Source organism: Agelaius tricolor, unplaced genomic scaffold (genome assembly GCF_023055355.1).
Source record: "Agelaius tricolor isolate 1412-34295 unplaced genomic scaffold, bAgeTri1.0.p SCAF_10, whole genome shotgun sequence".
Classification (NCBI taxonomy): domain Eukaryota; kingdom Metazoa; phylum Chordata; class Aves; order Passeriformes; family Icteridae; genus Agelaius; species Agelaius tricolor.
This window is the reverse complement of record NW_027269270.1, coordinates 17,563,796-17,583,192: the sequence shown is the minus strand read 5'-3', so window position 1 is coordinate 17,583,192 and position 19,397 is coordinate 17,563,796. Positions and strand designations below refer to the sequence as shown.

Here is a 19,397-nt window from a genome sequence, read left to right as displayed (position 1 = left end):
CATGGAAACACTTGTCAGAAATACAATCTATATTGTGAAGTAACTTGTTTTATACCTTTCATGCACTTGTTTGTAATTGTATTCCAGGTATGCATGATATCAAAGCAGTGGCATATGGAAATGAACTTCAGAGTCAGGGTGATTCTGACACTTCATCCCACTGAATTTGTCAAATGTAGTGTCAATCTTATAGACAAAGTAATGATAAGTCTGAATGAAGGTGTGTTTAACTTTCAGCTGTTTCTATATATTGACATGAAGATTTAGAAGGCAAAAGAGACTGTCTTTAACAAACTCCTCATAAATCAAATATTCACGTAAAATTAACTTCTTGGAGAGTAAGAGTTTTGGAAGAAAGACAAGAAGTTCATTTGATAATTATGGTGGAAATGTGCTGTGTCTGTTGGAGGATTTCACTCAGTGGGAAATAAAGAATAAAAGAAGAGATCCATAAAGAAAGTGGGAAGGGGTTGGGGATTTCTTCTGCTGTCTCACTGACATGATGGCTATCATGAGAGAACAAGCCATCCTTGTCTCAGTGTACTGTCCCCAGGGAGAATAAAGGCCTCAAGGCAAGGTACCCTTAAGGACCAGTTAGGAAATCAACAGCAGAGCATTCCCTCCCTCACAGAATTAATGTAATGAAAGTAGGATGCTCACAGGAACCACAGAAAAGCACAGTTTAACTACACAGAGACAGTATGCTGCAACACGAACTCTTTTCCCATTCATATCCCAACATGCCCAATTGTCAGTGATATTAAAAAAGAACAATGGCAAGAAAAATACTGCTGGGTAGCCATGAACTGTGTGATCTGCACATTTCTATGAACACAGATGCACCTATAAATTCAAAAGACAGACAACTAATGCTTGCTAGTTTGCTAGGTGAGACTGAAGAATAGCATAGAGATAGAATTTTCCCAGCCTAATTGCATGTCCACTATTTTACTTTCTCAGTGTCTTGCAACAGCTCAAAATGTACAAGGGGTGTATACCATACTTCCAGAAAAAGCCATTTAGCAGGAACCCTTATCTGCCTTCTGAGTCATGATGACTCCAGTGGACAGTGTCTGCCAAGTGAACTTAATAAAATTTATAATTACCTCATTACTGAGTAAGATCACCCCTGTTACACATCAACTGCCAAAAATGCCAATAATATGTATATAACCTTAGTCTTGCTCTCCAAGGATAGGAAATGGATCCACCTTCCTGCTAAGTACTGGATGACCCTGAAGTTCACTCCAAGGAAGGTACAAATATTTTGAAGGATGAAGATGCCACCATTTATGGTTTAAATAGCAAGTACAATTTAATTTGCCATCATAGCTTGCATTTTCATCTATTTACATGTCCCTAGACTTCTTGACACAATCCTGTGTTGATTTAAATAATAGAAACAGCTTAAGTTGAAAAGAAAACCTACACATTTTCAAGTGACATCCATTTTCTTTTTCTTGCAAATTCACTAACTCAAGACAGTTTCCCCAACCTCTATGATCTTACAATACAGAGAAGTAGTGTCAGCATTCAACGTGTTAGTCTCTGTAATGGAGGCCTTCACAATATTGCTATATGTTAGCTCCTTATCAATTTTGAAATTTATAGTTTTTCATATTTTCTTCTTTCCTGCCTTATTTGCTTAAGTCATCTGCACTTTCACATTGCTTAGGCACAGCACTGTAAAGTTAAGAAAAACAAAGATATAATTTTCTGATGGACAACATATCATTGGGCTGTACAGGGATGTGGAGAACACTCAAATACTAAATGTAATTTTAAATTACTTCAGATGTCTTAAAAAGGAAAGACTGTTATTTAATTATTTTTAACAAACAAAAATCTTAAAACCTGATTTCTTTTTCTTTCTTTCTATTACTATGAGAAATTTCAGACACTATTATTTATCCTTGCATACATTTACTAGAATGCTCAATAACAATGAAGTATTGTGAAAATGAAACATGTGGTACTTATCTTCTTTTTTTGTTGGTTGAAGTTATCTATGATGACACCAATGAATAAGTTTAGGGTGAAAAATGATCCAAAGACGATAAAGGCCACAAAGTAAAGGTACATGTACAGGTTCTCTTCATACTTGGGCTGTTTCTCTACCTATATAACACAGGAGAACAGCAAAGCATCACAAATAACAGCTAAGACAAATCAAAGATCCTGAGCAGGAGAAGTTGCATCCAGATGGACAGGGGGGTAAACCCAACTCTTTTGGAGCATATGCTACAGTTGCCTCATAGTTGAACTTGAAAATCTATTTAATACAGGTTTCTGTAATTGCACACATTGCAGGACTTGCCATTCCTTCCCTCTCTGTCTGTTCTCCTTGGTGACATTTGACATTTCATGTAGGTCCTACTAAATTTGACAGAAATGTGCAAATCTCAAAAGCAATTCAGTTCCTACAGATTATATGCAAATCAAAAGCTGGATTGAGGAGAGATGCAAACAAATACCAAGATTAAAAGAAAAATAGGCAAAAATTAGCAAATTTGGTTTTTGAGATCATCAGAGTCTGCAGATCTAGATTAGCTTTTGCAGTGATGCCTCTTGACTATTTGGGTTATTTTTGAGGACACAGAAAAAACTTGTTTCCTGATCTGTACAATCTCAGACATAAATTAATGGAAAACCAGATCTCATTATTTTGGATTTTTACAGAAGAATTATTAAATTACTAGTAATTTATGTAGCTTACAGCTATAATTTTTGTTACCTGATAAAAGTATAAGCACTTTGTGGGTATAGATTGTAGAAAATTCATCAGGGCTTTACATTTAATTTTTTATGTTTTAGATCATTTCAACTACCATTCAAGAAGCCTCACATCAGTCTCAGATTTGTTTTCCCTCAGTAAATTTTATATTTACATAGTAGATTTTATATTGCACTCACTTCTGTAGAATCAACTGCAGGATACATAATCTCCATCCATCCTTTAAATGTTGCCTAAAAACAAAATTTGTTAATATTTTCTATCAATGCTCCAGTTCTGAGAACATTCTAAATAAACCAGTGTCTTCTGCAATGTATTTCTGTTCATAAAAATAAAGAAAATATTAGAAGTCTGGTGCGTTACAAGTGAAGCATTCACAGGAAGTTCATTACTATGGAATATCTCCCCCCAGTTCTTAAAAAACACTGAATAAATTCTAATCTTCATGGAAATTCATATAAACCCTCTGTGAGATGAGTTGCAATCAATATCATCATACCAGAGATACAGTGATTTATCTCCCAGGGAAATGTGCTGTGCTGGGTGCCATTGTAAAGCATTACCTTAACAGGAAAGGCACTGTGCTATGTGACATCCCAGTAAAGCCAGGTCTCTCGTGTCAGGATACAGGGAGCCTGTGTGACCAGCTAGCCCACCTGCACAGGGATGGTGTGGGTCACTCCATTGGATACAAGGGGCTCCAAGAAGAGACTGAGTGAAGCTGCCCAGGGACTCAGTAGCTCCTTAAAGTGTGTGCCATCTAAGCCTATCACAAATCGCAGCCGATTTGGTGCATTTGCCAGCTGCTGAGGGTGCACTCAATTCCACTACTGATGGTATTGATGGAGCTATCAGATAGTACTGGTCCTGGAGCAAATCCTTGAGAGACACCACTTGGTAATGGTTTCCTCATGGACACTAAGCCACTGACTCTAAGTCTTTCCACACAGCCATCCAACCAATTCTTTATCCTTCTAGAGGGTCCTCATCAAACTTTGAGGGCAGGAAAGGTGTGAATAATATGTTTACTGCAACCATTACACAGGTGAACTGCGGGTGCAATACATGCTACAAATACTAAAAGCAGTGCCACTCTCTAAGCTGGTAACTTATGCAATTGCCCAGTGCTGTTTAGCAACAGCTAGTGTTACCCCCAGGAGCAAACAGATGGTAGCCTGCTAGCACAACACTAACTACTAAACACTACCAGTTGGGAATTTTTAAAGGCAGAATAATTACCAATTGCTTACGAGTACAAATAATTTCCTAGAAGTAGTTGGTCAAATGAACCTGATTGTAAATATGTATGTCTTATATGTCTTATTGGCAATTTACAGATACTTTCTCCAAAAAGGATCATGCCTAGAAATCTAACACTCTTCTTGTTTGAAGATCAGATAAGTCCTAGAACCTATCTATGACAACCATGGAAAAATTTTAGTCAATATGCCTTAATGGATAAAGAAAATCAAAGAAAATGAAACCTAGCTGCAGTTTTTAACCAGATTTTTAACTACATACTGCATTTCCATAGCACTTGAAAAGGTACTAGCAGTTGGGTGCCAAGAAACCTTCATCAGGTGAATATTAGATATTCCTCCTCTTCCAAAATGGCCAGAGAATGTATCACATTTTTACAATAAGAAACATTAATTAGCTCCATAGAACAAAATTATAGTCAAATCCATATCCATTTATTTATTTTAAAATAGCATTGAAAATTATACAATTAAATGATACCACAACTAAAACTAAAGCTGTAAAATTTAAGCACTTACCACTTGAAGCAGAGAAAGATAGCCAATTGCAACATTATCAAAGTTTACTTTCACATTTTTCCACCGAACACCTCCAGTAGTCCTGCTTATATTTTCACACATCCTTTTATTACTGACTTGTTCTGGTGTGAAAATCTCATTATTTGTGGTGTTAACACAGTGATAGAACTTGCCAGCAAACAAATTTACTCCCATGATGCTGAAAATTAGCCAGAATGTAAGACAAACCAGAAGTACGTTCATAATGGATGGAATTGCTCCAGTAAGAGCATTCACAACCACCTAGTCAATAAACACAGAAAAAAAAATTAAAAACAACACAAGGGTTATTTTTTTTAATCTAGAAGATGATTTTATCTAAAGCATTACATTACACTGAAGTAATGCAAATAGAAAAGTAGTAATGCACGTCACATAACCAAACATGCTACTGTTGGCCTTACTAACAGACATTCAATTAGTAATATTCCATGCTTTTATAATTTGGCATATTTTTAGGGATTTGTTTTACACATTATTTCCATTTTTTTTCCTTACCCTCATGCCTTCAAAGCGTGACAAAGCTCTTAGAGGTCTCAAAGCTCTTAATGTTCGGAGAGATTTAATTGCACCAAATTCTGAGAAACCAAGGGCAGTAGCTATTAAGCTAACCAATGAGACCTAGAGGAAACAAAACAAAACAAAAGTACTTTTCTAAGTAGCTTCAAAATAGAAATGCCTTAAGGGATAAAAATTTTGATCAGGATATTGGGGAAAAAATTCAAAAGGTCCCTAATCTTTCAGTGAAAATAAATTTAAAAAGCTAAAGAAGAAAAAGAAAAAAAAAAGAAAAAAATAAGTCTAATATTGCATGTAAATTTCAGAACTGTTTGAACAAAAACATACTTTAATCCATAATACTATCTGTGGATATGAGCATATGTACATTTTTATTTTTAAAAAACTAAGTAATTTCCTCTCCCTCTATGTGTTTGATTGTGGTTTGGACAGCCTGTGATACCAGCTATAAACAGGCTTCTATATATAGAAATCCTAAATATAACATTAGAAAATTCGAAAATTCAAAAGGTGTGTTGAAGAAAAAGAAGGGGAAATTTACAAAACATCCTGTAATGATGCACATGAGTCAGAATCCCAAACTCAGCTACAACTTTCTGTTCTTGTAACTACCAAATAGTATAATTGCACAAAAGTGCATTGTTATCATAAGCTGGAAAAATCTTTGGATTTTACAAATTGTTTGTATTTTGGAAAATTAATGTGCCTACTTTTGTGGAAGAAAGGGTTTAATCCACACTAATTTTTGAAACCTTCAGTACAGCTGGATTAACAGCTCAAAAGTTGATTTTCCTGCTGTTTTCCAGTGAAAGTCAATGACTTGTGTCCACACTGAACCTCCCACTCCAGATGGCTATCTCCTGTTGTGTTTACACAAAGAAGTCTTCTGCAGATTTCTTTTCTCTAAGGGTAGCTCAAGCAAGCTGCCAATTACTATACAATCCCATTTTTTCTCTTCTCTGTGATACCTTTTGTAATTGCACATGGAAAGCTGAGCAAAATGAGCATATTTATTTGTTTCAGGGCTAATTACCTGTTTCTGAAATAACTGTAAACATCACAATGGGTAAGAACTTCTGTCTGCATACCATAAGTCCTTTCCCAAACAGGGAACAGCTGGAGAGCTTAGGCTGCTAGGTACAGAACAGTTTGCCTGAAAAGATTCTGTAAAATGTCTCACAGTGATAATTTAACTTGACTGGTACTGGTACGGCAAATTTGTTCAATGTTTAGCTGGATAAAGGCATAGGACAGAAAGATAAAACAAAGATCTATTTAAGCAGTTGAGGGCAGCACCTGCACGCTAAACCATTAGGAAGAGAAAGAATTAAAATTCCTTATTAGTGGCTGAAAATAATAGCAAGTCTAGCAATAATGTCAGAAAAAGCTAAGCAGATCACCATGATTTTAGGGGTGGAAGGAGTGGGTTTACAATATAGGAGGCCAAACACTGGAAATGGCATTGCTAAGTAAGGCATTCTTCATTCCAAGCAGAGTATCAGCCTGACCTGTCTAATCTAACCTTGAGGTTAGAGCTAATTGAAAACCTCTGATGGTGCCCCCCAACATGAATTGTTATATAATCTGCTGCTGTGGGACCACAAAATGCAGACATTCTAAACAAAAGATTAAGATGGCTACATGAAAGCACTGAGATTGCTGAAACAATGAAGAGCCCATACCTATCCACATGGATACATGGTATGCCTAATCAGAAGAATTGATCTTAAAACTGAATTCAAGATCAACATTTCCCAATACAGGCTTGTACAGAGACACTAAATCTGAATACTCCTTAAATAGTAATAGATTTATTTTATTAATTTTCTTTCTTTTTTACCAATGACCATTGTAATGGAAAAAAATTCAAAATTAATGTATTACAAGCTTCTGGAAATATATTGTCTGGTTATTCATATATGAAAAGAGTCTAAAACATGGCATCAACAATTTTATGCAAAGGTGACAGAATCTATCTAGATGATTGCTGCTGATTTCCCATTAATTATAAAATTCTCATAATTTTTCACTTAAGTTATAATAAAGAAAAATCAGAATGCTATAGCATCCACAAAGAAAGCAAATATACAAAAATTATATATTCAGCCTTACTCAAAGACAGTCCTAACTCTTTTTTCCTTTCATGTGCTAAGATTATCTTGTTTTGGAAAATTCAGTCTTAGGGGAGGGCCTTTATACTTGCTAAGTTTCTTACAGGTCAGTACATCTTTTCTGGGAATATGTTGACTTTATTCTTGGTGAAAGTATTAATTGGGAATTCACAACAGAAGAAATAGAGAGGCCATGAAAGTAAAAAGCAGGAAACTGCATATCCCAGAAAAAACATATCACATATTTTCTCATGTCATTGAGTTAGTCCATCTGCTAAGAATGGGGATCCACTGAAAAAAGAAGCACAGTTAAATGAGGAAGACAAATCACAAACGCCTTTCCTTCCAAAAAACCTACTTTAAAAAGAGCATTAGGTAAGTTTGAATTCTGCTGGTAGGGGACAAAATTTCTGTCCTAGATTCCAGGTACCATTCAATCAATAGAGTTTTCTTTTGTCCACTTGTTGAATTTCTAGTCCAACATCTTCACAAAAAGAAAGAACTCCTTTAAATGAACGTATTTCCAGTTTCTCTGGAGTGCAATGTCAACACTGGCTTTTAATGTTATTATTGAAAACCAATTCTCCTCTGCAGTTCTTTGTCAGTGCCCCATTAGCCCAGGATCAAATGTGCTCACTTAATGTATACCCCAAGTGCACACTTAAATCTCCCTTTCCTTCCTGTGTCTGCATCCTCCTTGCTCTCTGCTGCCACATCCAGCAGACTGAAGTTAAATCTGTAAACAGTGCTCCCTCACCAGCTGGGACCCCGCACAGTAAAACACAGAACACAAAGTGTCAATGACAGCACAAAGGCAGATGCAGTTACACACTGGATAACTGCAGCAGGATCTTATTCACCAGCATGTAATTTTCCATTCTTTTAAACAAAATTTATATTATTCACTGCATGTATCTCTATCACATTGAAGTTACATAAAATGCCCTGCCTAAAAACCAGAAACAGACTCCTTGGAAAGCATAGTACCTACATCGACAATCAGGAAGTCCAGCCAGCACCAAGCATTAGTGAAGTAAGTCTGAAAACCATAGGCCACCCATTTTAGCACCATTTCCAGAATAAAGACGTAAGTAAAGATTTTATCAGCATAGTCCAGCAGGACTCTTACAGTCTTGCGCTGTTCAATATATATATCTTCAAAAGCCTGTAAAGAATGGGTTACATATAAGTCAGATATTGAAAAGCCTTTGAAAATTACAAATTAAGCCAGAACTAAATGAAAACAGCAAAGTAAAATCACTTTCAACTTTAGATGTTTTACCTTGAAAAACCAACATAACAGAAATTACAATTACATTCTGAGTTTTAGATTTTATTATTGTCTGAAAATGGAATTACAATAAAAAGTCTGAGGTTGCTCAAAAGATTTTTAGACATTTCAATAATAGTCAACACAGAATTATAATTTTTCACCCTGAAAAGCCGAGCCTGGTTCGGTCAGAAGCCACCCTCATTATTATATCAACTTCAATTAACAGGAGACCAGATATTATGTTGATGATCGCTACAGAATTCCTGTCTTAGGTGCTGATGGCAAGGTTTTAGTAGTGGGAGGCTGTAGATGTGGCCACTGCAAGAAGAGGCCAGGGGACTGCTTTGTGCCAGCTCCACCATTGATCCCACACAGGAAACAGCTGAGAACAACGATGAAGCTGATGGTGCCTCTGGGAAAACGTTTAAGGAAGGGCAAAGCACTGCATGGCAGTATGAGCATTGAAGGAAAAAAGAGAGAGAAACTACCCAGCAAACACTAGGGTCAGGGAAGAAGGAAGGAAAGCACCTGGTGCTTTAGGTGCTGGAGCAGAGACCAAGACAATATAGAACAAATCCTGTGTCAATTAGCAACCAAAATGAAACCAAATATGTGAAGCACTAAATGTCACTAAGAATAGTAAAAAAAAAATTCAAAAATTCCTATGTGACAGTCCAGAAACACTATAACTAAAACTGTAGCAAAAAATTAACTAAGAGCATGATGAGTTCAATATCTGCTTTGGGGGACAATTTTCAGTTGAAGTAGAACAATTTTTTCATGCATACATTTCCCTTTTCATGATTTTTGTAATTTCTTAAACAAGATTTTTTGCATAATCCTTTTCATAAACACACACATCACCAAGAAGTCATCAAAATTTTAATGTAATCGAAATTAAATGTAATACCCAAAATATTCTGGGAATTTAGTTCCATAGGCAACTTCTTCAAAGGCAACTTCGTGTTTTATTCTTAAGGAAAACAGGTGTTATAATACTACACTTAGATAAAACGTTTTTATAGGTACTATTTCTATGGGTGCAAGCTCTACTTACCAGAGCACCACTGCTGAGAAGAATCATGAAGACAATGAATGATTCAAACCAGTTGTGCTCTACTATGTTGTAACAGGTTTTTCGAAGGTTCCACCACATTCTTCCTCTTGTGCTCTCTGTACTGCCTTTACAGCATTTAAACTTCCGTACACAGCCTAATACCACAAACATTAAGAAACTGTTATATGGTACAATTTTCATTATCCTGAAAAATAAAATTATTCTTAGCTAGCTTCTGTTTCATGAAGTTCAAGTTACTTCATGCTACTTATGCTACTTACCTTTTCAATTTTAAACTTTGGATGTAGGAAAACTTGAGTGTACACAATTTTTCCTCTACTCTGATGCTACATCAAGTTTGTCGTAAAGGACAGTCATCTAACTGAACTAATTTTCATTTACAAACACATTTAAAAAATATATTATTCAGTTTATATACAGATAATTAAAGAATATATGCAAATTGTCAGGGAGTAGAAACAACAAGCATATATAGCAACTTCCACACAAACTTGTTTGAAATACAGAAGCTTCTTCTTTTAAAACAACTGTTGCCTTTTAGAAAACATTCAAATAAATCAGACAATAATACTATTTTTACTATGCTGAGGAACAACTATGCTCCATGGGCTGAAGAAGGGTAACTCTTTACATAAGCAAACATTTTAACAGGAGATAATGAGAGCTTTTCCAATGTGATACAGATTTGTGGCAACTGTCCACAGAAATTTGCCTCACATTGGAGAGCTCCCTACTTTATCATGGGGCCTCAAGGCATTGTCAGTAACTGCCTAGCCAAGAGTAGCCTCCTTAGTTCTTTAAAAAGTATTAATCACATAGAAACAAAACCAAGTTGATATGACTTTAATGGATCCTAAAAGCATTCTGGTTTTCCTGCGAAGTGTCATTAAGTTCATATGTTACAGATAAGTTACACTGAATTTCATCATCTCAGCTAAAACAGCTACCACTGTGAAGAACATGAACTACCTTACCTTCAACCACTCAACATGCCTATATTATGAAAAAATAAATCTTATGCCCAAGAATGAGTTGCTGTCACATAAAACAGGGATAAGGAAGAATTTTAATACATTGTCAAATTATTTGAGAAAGGTACGTTTTTTGTTGGAATTTTTTTTAATTAAGAACCTGATATAGTCAATTCATCCCCACACTGACAAACAATTCTGGAATATAAAGACCAATAAAATAACACTTCAATGGACAAAAGTCCTAGCCTAATATCAAAGATGTCTGCAAAACAGTAAACTAAAAAGCATGAACAGGATAGGGGAGTTAATCCTGGACCATATTTTGTTCTGAATTATTTTACTCATGATTTAAAAGGAAATTAAGATCCATAATATAAAAAAAACCCCAGAAATTCTTTCCTACATAGTAAATTTCAGTAGTTCCCTAGAAGATGCAGCTATTCAGAACTAAAATAAATCAAAATATTTAAGGATCTGCAAGTATGCTGTTCCAACTTCTTTACTTAAATAGATACACAGGATCTCATCCACCTGTTCTAACCCACAGTATATTTATACTTCCTCTCTCCCCATTAATGGTGCAATCTCAACAAAATAACTTTATTGTTTGAGTCAAACTCTCCATTGAATGATGGTGCATTAGGAAGTGATCAATCACATGATTTCATTTTAAATTTCTTAGTAAAGTTAGCCTAGTGTAGGGTTTGATCATGCAGATTTCACTACTGACAAAGTAATTCAAATCAACAGAATTACTGTCTGTTGAGAATAAGTTTGTAGAATTGTGCCTAGTGATTATTTTAAAATATTAAAAATTACTACATACACACATATTGAACTTTGCTTTAACAAATAGTACTTCATAGATGTCAGTATTGCTATCTACAACAGGCAAAATTAATCATACCCTAAGACTTGATAAATTAGGATCCAGGACTGCTGTAGCAAATAGCTTCCTTGAACAGCCAATGTTTTTTACAAACAAGCAAAATGTAATTGCTAGGCCCAAATTTTATTTCCATACCTTCTGTAAAGCATGCTTGTAGTTCTGATGCTTTTTCTGGTTCAGTTTCACTTTTTTCTTCTCCAAAGACAGCTAAATTAACTGTACTTCCTTCTGATGAGCTGGAAAAATCTAGCTTCTGAAAATAAAATTCAGTTATATTTTTACTTCATTAATATTGATATTTTTAGAAGTGTAATTAACCAAGCATGCAACACCACATGCCGATAATAAGAACAATATTTTTCACCAGAAATACAAAAAAAACATCCACACGTAGCAGTCAATGCTGTTGAAATGTGCATAAATTGCCACTTTCTATCTAGAGATTGTACAGCATACCATGGAATCTTTCATTGAATTTCAGAATTTCTAGAACATTAACTGTTACCAACTTGATTTGCTGATACACATTCTATTTATTTTGCTTTCTCCTATTACTTTCTTATACATTTCAACTGGCATTAATTTGCATTCTTTTTTGCCAATGCACATATGTGGTACATTGTGCATTCTGAAACTACCCATTACTCTGGTACACATACCTGTACAGTCAACACCCAGAAATAATTTTGGGGTTTTTCTGGGTTTTTTAAATAACTAATATTATAATTAAGTAAGTAATATTATTAAAATGATCCCCAAACATAAAAACAAACATACACACACAAAACCCCAGCCCCATTCCAATACAAGAATAAGCCTTAATATATTATTTTGTAATCTGCCTGTGTACTGCAGAGATGTGAGATTTTAAGGGAACATTTGGTGTCCTGTACACTTAAGTTAAGTATGAGTACCAAACTAAATCAGAGTAGTTTTGGTCACAGCATTCTCTGACATTTTACAATGTTACCATCAAGAAGTATAAAACATCAGTAATGAAGTCACACAAGTAAATGTCTGTAGGGAATGATGTAAGCACATTTTATAAAACAACCTCAGTTAGATTTTTATGATTAAGAGATATCTAAGAGATAAATGCAGACAAGTTACTATCCAATCAAGTTGTATTTACATCTCAATTGTTAAATGGGAAAGGACACGATTATTTTTGGTAATAAATAAATTTTTTATGTTTGTGAAAGAATACAGACAATATGATAACAATAAGTAAAACAGTATTCTTCATTAACTTAAATTAAAAATGTCTTTTTTATATTGCCTATTTTCCTATTACTTTACAAACTGATTATCTGGAATAGAACCCCCATATCACTTATGTTTACTGTAAAAATGTATTTTCTTTTTCAGCGACATAATTTCAAAACAGCAATATTCACACCAAACAACTTTTCCTATCATTACCTCTACTGAACCCAGGGACAACACAATATGCCCTCCACAATTCTAATATTATGCTGCTTTCATCATTCCATGACATAGCATATATAATGCAAAATGTTGCAGTGGTGGTGAGTAAACTAAAACAATTAAGTCAGATTATTACTTTTAAAATATATACATTTTAAGAATAAAGAATTTTTTTGTCATATTATTAATAAAAAATGAAAGCAATGTGAAGTACCCTAAGTAATTTGAACTGTAAGCTTAGCAGATGACATTAATTCAAATGAAAATATAAAAGATGAACAACCGCAAACAAAAAAGTAACTGAAAAGAATCAACATGCTTAGAACATGAAGTTATGTATTTCATATAACTCATGGTAGAAGAATCAGAGGTTTGAGCTTTTTAAAATTTATTTTTAATTACAAAAGGCAATTTTCTTTACTCTAGAAATAAAACTAGAGATTCTGTGAACTATTTTGATATAAACCAGGTAGTCTGGTCTCCTCTTTCTCCTACAGATGGTGTAGAGTATAATCCTACTGGTTGAAGAGTTACAGATTTAATTAAACATTAGTTCTCTTTTTTATGTGAGGGGCTCATACTTTTCACTAAGATGCAGGTATCAAACAACAACAGCAACAACAACATCAACAAAAAGTGATAATAAAAATCAATGTGCGTAGAAGAGTTTCTCCCTCTAATTAAAAATTAGAAGTCTAGTTTATTTGCTATTCACAACAGAAGTCTTTGCAGAAGTCTAACTGATCTGGGGAATAACTCCAGGAAGAGAACCTTTAGGAAAGACAGAAATGTTCCTCCTTCAACTTCCAGGGCCCTTCGCTGCTGTTCAGTTTACTAAACAGAGGTAAGAAGGCCACATTAGATGTACACTAAACACTAGATTGAATGGATTAACTTAGCAAAAATTGCCACACTTATCTATTAGAAAAAAGCATTGCCTTATTATGCAGGGAAGGGTAAGTAAGACAAAGTGACATCCAAATGGAAAAGATTTGTGTATTTTTTAGTGAAATGACTGGAAGTTCCCAGTTTCCTGGTTTGCATGCTGCTCTGCGCTGGTCCTAACTCATGTAAGCAGAAGATTGAGTTAGGAGCAGTGTCACATAATCAACATCCATCAAATAAGACTCATCCCCTAATACCTGGGACCAGTAGGATGGGATATTACAATTCCACTCTTCCCTACTGAAGTGCCTTTTTGAAAATAGATTCAAAAATCCCTAGAAAGATATTTTTCCATTCCTTCTGAACAGTTTAGAGTCCCCTTGAACACAGAAGAGAGACCTAAATACTTCCAATATATAATACAGTGCAAAAGAATAGATGGAATATAATGATTCCTCAACAAACCCACACAAATAAAAGCTGTATTTTCAAAGGGATTATCTCAATGGTAAAGAGCAGAATTATCAAACTATAGAGAAGAGATCATCAGGAATAAGAAATGCATAGGTTGGTACAATTAAGCTAAATAAAAAACTTTGTAAGTTTTATGGTTCTAGAGTTTCTGAATTTAGAAGTTTGGGAGTGCAGTAACTCCTATTTTGTGTTTTTAAAAATTGTTTTAATTTGATCCTTATCCCAAGTTTTCCTGATTTATATTTCTTTCTTGTTTGAACATCCTTGTTAATATAGTTTTAAACCATCCAGATTTATTTAGACATCTGCACACACAAACATTTTGATTAACGTTTTATGATTGTCTTGATAAAAATAAAGCAATTGGATTATGTTCATGAAGAAAAAATCATTTATGCTGAATAACAAAACTTACATAAATGATTCCCTACATTCCAACCTTGCAGACATACATAAACTTCATTACTAGAATATAACTACATCATTACACCCATTCTCAAAGGAACTATGCATATGTATAAAAAGACTACATTAGATTGTAGTCTAGGAGTGTAGACTCCTAGGAGTGTATCTTTCATCTTATATTTTAGTTTCTCTTACATGAGAAAACTGAAATGTGAATTACAAAATCATTGTGAACAAACACAAAACAATTTATATAAAAGATATTAACATTTTAGCATACAAGTAACTGTATATATGTAATATTACAGAGGCATTGGTCAAATGAATGTGATCAGAAAATGTTCATAATTACATGACAGCTAAAAACATAGTACAACAGATGAACAGAAAACATCAAGTGAGGACAACCTTCCCACTGTCATAAAATCATAGGTTGTTAACCTCTTTTGATCTTGAAAAGTGCTGATGCTTAATCATTCAGTTAACAAGAATAAAACTTACAAAGCATGCATGTTATGCCACGGATATAGTACAGAAAATACCAAAGATGTAACAAGGAGAGAAGAAGGTGTGGGCGTTGCCCTCGGTCATGCTGTGATGTGAGTCATGGGACTCAGCTTACAGAGCGCTGCACATGTTCCCACTACATTGCAACATAGGGGGAAAAGATACTGGAGCTGAGTAGCATGCAGGCCAATCAATCTCAGAAGTGACCAAATATGTATGATTTGTTTAGGTAACCTGTGTAAACATGCTGACACGCTGCTCTGCCTGGTTTAAAAGCACCAGTCTTGACTGATCCAGCTTGATTTTACTCCTGTGAGAGAATGGCACGCAATGAAATTAAAATATGGTACCTTGAGGTGGTTTGAGTACTGGAAACAGAAGTGTGGATTCCTACTTACTTAAAATATGTCACACATTTGCAAAACATAATATTTTTAGGTGTGGATTAGAGCTTTAGGCATATCCAAATATATAACGGAAGCAGTAAGATTAGCAGAACATCCAAAGCTCATAGATGGAAACTGGACTTGGGCCTGAACATAAATAACACCCGACAAACAAAAAGCCAAACCACCACCAAAAAATCCCTTCACCCTCAAATCTTCCTCCTTCAGAAGAAAAAAAAAAAGGCCCCAAAAAAAAGAAATACAGATGCACCCACACTATTTCAGCTTTAGGTATCCTTTAAGTGGTAGTAACTAGACATTTAAAACAACAGAAATATATTTCTCCTTTCATTTCATTCTCAAGATTATTCCTGGTCTTCACTAGATGCTAATTAGGATACATCTAGGTCCTTTCTTTCAGAAAAGAGCTGCAGGCAAAACAAAAAGTAAATCATACCATGTTAAAAATTGAAATTTCTGCATAAGAAAAATTTCCCAGCATCTTTAAATATTTAACTGAATGATATTTTAGAAAAAATTCAAACAGTTCAAGGTGCATTATAGATTGTAGCAGACACAGCAATGAAAAATAAAACCTCATGCTTAGCAATAAACCTGTAAGTTCCTCAACTTGTCTTCTGGTATAAATCTGATCTCACTTATTAGCAATAGCTTCTCAAGGATTCATCCTATAATGTAGCTATGTAACTACTCCAACACAAAGCACTCCATTTAAAGGGGAAGTCTGAAAGAAAAAGCTGAACTAATCTACAAGATGAAAGACAATTTCCCTACTGACTAAAAACAATTGTACACAAATAAGGGGTGTTTTCTTAGTTTATGTATCTCCTGTGGTTGCCAATTCTCAGCCAGTTTTCCAAATCTGAGGAAGTCAAAACTGATACTGGATAACAGTATCCTATAAACAGCTAGTGTTTATGTATCATCTTGAATATCAGAGGTAAGAAGGCACAGAATTTGTCACTCAATTCTAAAATATAAAATACTGAAGAAATAGGTGTCTCCAACTGAAGGCTAATTTCCAGGCAAGTGGTAGATTTAACGTTAAATTACCCAGATTCATTAAATATTCCTTCCACAACACCCAATTTTTATTAAAACACTAAGAAATCCAATATCCTTAAGTCAGATAATAATATGTAAAAGTTGCAGTAGTTATTCAGCAAATATTATAGCTTCATTACATAGAGTAATTTCTGTTTTAAATGGGTAATAATACTGATGCTTTGCTATAAAGAAGCCTCTTACTAATCTACAGTCTTCTCAACTGAGTGGTCAATGTAACATCTGCAGTAACACAGTCTCCAAAAAGTAGGTGGAACAAATCAAGGATCAGGAAACAAGGTACTGAAATAACAAAAATAAGCACAATACTACTGAACACTGTACTCTGTAATAAAAGAAACACCTAAAGAATACTTAGTTACCCCTTTCTAAATTTAATTTCACTACATTTCCCAGGAATGAAATTATTTTCTAAACTTTGGAAGTAATACTGGCAACTTAACTGCCCGTTCAAAACAAAACACCTGAAAACCTAAAAAGCCCACAACCAATCAAAAATCTCTCAGAATCATCAACTGAATGCCCAAAAACCAACCACACACACACAAAAAAAAAAAAACACAAAAAAAACCAAACCCAAAACAAAACAAAAAAACCCAAAAAACCCAAAAAGCGAAAACAATGCAGACAAAGCAATCCAAACTGGAGTGCAGCTGTCTGCACAAGCGATGATATTCTATTTATGTCCTCGTCTCTTCAGTGCCAGAGATGGTGATACCAGACACAGTCTGCTCGAGCCACAGATTGCAATCTGAATTTTTAGTGTCATTCAAGATCCTGCCGAAATCCATGATTTTGCTTTTCCCCTCAGACTGAAGCTGCTAACAAATTACTACAGTCCTAGAGATGACCCAGTTTAAAATCAGGCAGTTGTCTTAGAAATGACTGGTTTAAACCTCTCCCGAAAAAAAAGAAATTATTATTTTCTCATTCAGCAATTCTGGTTTTTTTCTTGAATTTTTAGTTGATACATTCACATTATAATACAAACATTGCTCCCTTGGCTTTCCCCCATTATTTTGATTTCAGAACATGAAAACTGTTGCTACTGCTCTCATCAGCCTGAGTCAGCACCTCTGTTAAGTTTATCCTGTTAAGCTGATTTTCCTTTAGGAGTATTAATATTCTTTATTATTATCTTCCCTAATATTTTTAAATAGCAGTTTACTTACATTAGCTCACAGAAACATTACAATTATAAAAAACCCAGTCTTTTGACACTGTTTATTCTGTACATAAATACTAATTTCTCTATTCAACTAATAGTTTGGTAGTTGGCTTTTCAAACATCTTTATAAATGGGTTCACATAAATTTATACAGTTCTATCAGGATTTCCTACTCTCTCGAACCCTACTTTTCCACTTCAGATTATTCACTCTCTGTACAGTTCAAGAATCTTGAGTTACAATTACTTTGCATTTCTAAGCAGGAAGAATTGCACTATGAAACAATACAGTTAGTATAATTCATTTGTCTAAAATATAAAATTTTTAAATTTTACCTCCTTGCTTTCATCCAAGTCTGAGTCACTGCTAAACTCTTCTGTATTCAGACGTTCAAAATCAGACTCTCCAACAGCTATTGGTACCGTAACAGTAAGGCTTGGGTTGTTTATGAATGATGAATAATCATTGTCACCTATAACAGTGGCCATTCCATTTTCAGTTTTGCCATAGTTTGTATCTATCCTTAGTTCAGTGGCGGTACAGTTGGAAATGTAATGGTTTCTCTCATCATTCAACTGATCTGTTGCTGCTCTTTGATTTACAGCAGCTTGTTTTCCCAAGAAAGACCTTCGGATACAGTCACCTGCTTTTTTCTTCACATAATCTATTCCCTTCTGAATCCTTGCAACAGCAATCTGCAAGTTGTTCATTTCATTATCATCGTCTGTAGCAGCAAGGTTGTCTGAACTAAATGAACTCAGCAGCAAGGCCAGAAAAAGATTCAATACCTAATTAAAATAAAAAATAAAGAAAGCAAAGACAACAGAGCTGATTTTTTGTGTTTTCTACAGTAATCATTCTGAAAGTACACCGTAAATAAAATGCAAATGCAATTTAAGTAAAATACCTTCCCTATACCTCAACAGAGGGGATTTTGTGGCTTTACATTGCTTATGTTTGTAGAAGGTCAGAAATTAACGATTCTTTGGTACCGTCCGAACAGATTCAACATGTTTACCTTCCTGCTAAATCACAGCACTCTGATCTATGCAGGAAACACACTGTCTATGTGCTGGTCCAAACTCACACAAATAATTTTTTTGTATGCGACGTAAAAAATGAGGAATGCCCCCTGTCTTTTAATCCCCAAGTCATTCTTTTCCCACAGCAAGACAAAACATAGAACACACATCAGTTACAAAAGCCCAGAGGTTACCAGGAACTCAAATGCCAAAGCAGCAGAGTACCAGTTCTTAAAATCTTCAAATCAGCTCTCCCATCAGCTTGGAATGCAAGATAAAAAAATATTTTAGGAATACATAAAGACAAATGGATAAAACAGCCCTGAATATACAGCAGAGACGTGTGCTCATGTAAGAAGTTTTCCCAGAGCTATGGAATAAAATCAGAATATAGTAAACACTGTGGAAATATTCACATAGGCAGATACTTCATTCCACAAAATTCAATTTTCTAGTATAGAAAACTACTTATGGAGTTTAATCAAACAACTTCACAGTTCTCTTTATTATAGGACAATAGATTTATACAAAATCCTGAAGCAAGTGGCTGTGCAACTAGAAGCAGGGCTGGCTTAAAGATACTTACCTGACTCCTCTCAGAAATTTTATTCTTAAAGAGTACGCACAGGATGGCTAATTTA

General features: G+C 34.7%; 2 protein-coding genes across 3 annotated transcripts in view; one reads left to right on the top strand and one right to left on the bottom strand.

The window, feature by feature from the left end:
• LOC139593721 (uncharacterized) overlaps positions 1-1,134 on the top strand; it is a 32,642-nt gene extending 31,508 nt beyond the window's left edge. The window contains exon 2 of the mRNA XM_071434991.1: positions 88-1,134. Coding sequence (XP_071291092.1) covers positions 88-267 — 180 coding nt within the window. The 3' untranslated portion in view covers positions 268-1,134. The remainder of the gene's footprint in view (positions 1-87) is intronic.
• The window catches only part of LOC139593720 (sodium channel protein type 2 subunit alpha-like), a 122,855-nt gene that overhangs the window by 5,117 nt on the left and 98,341 nt on the right, over positions 1-19,397 (bottom strand). For both annotated transcript variants that reach the window (XM_071434989.1, XM_071434990.1), the window contains 8 exons: positions 18,070-18,522; positions 11,531-11,648; positions 9,512-9,666; positions 8,173-8,346; positions 5,050-5,172; positions 4,513-4,794; positions 2,914-2,967; positions 1,981-2,118 (listed from right to left, as the gene is read on the bottom strand). In XM_071434989.1, the coding sequence (XP_071291090.1) occupies positions 1,981-2,118; positions 2,914-2,967; positions 4,513-4,794; positions 5,050-5,172; positions 8,173-8,346; positions 9,512-9,666; positions 11,531-11,648; positions 18,070-18,522 (1,497 nt within the window). The remainder of the gene's footprint in view (positions 1-1,980; positions 2,119-2,913; positions 2,968-4,512; positions 4,795-5,049; positions 5,173-8,172; positions 8,347-9,511; positions 9,667-11,530; positions 11,649-18,069; positions 18,523-19,397) is intronic.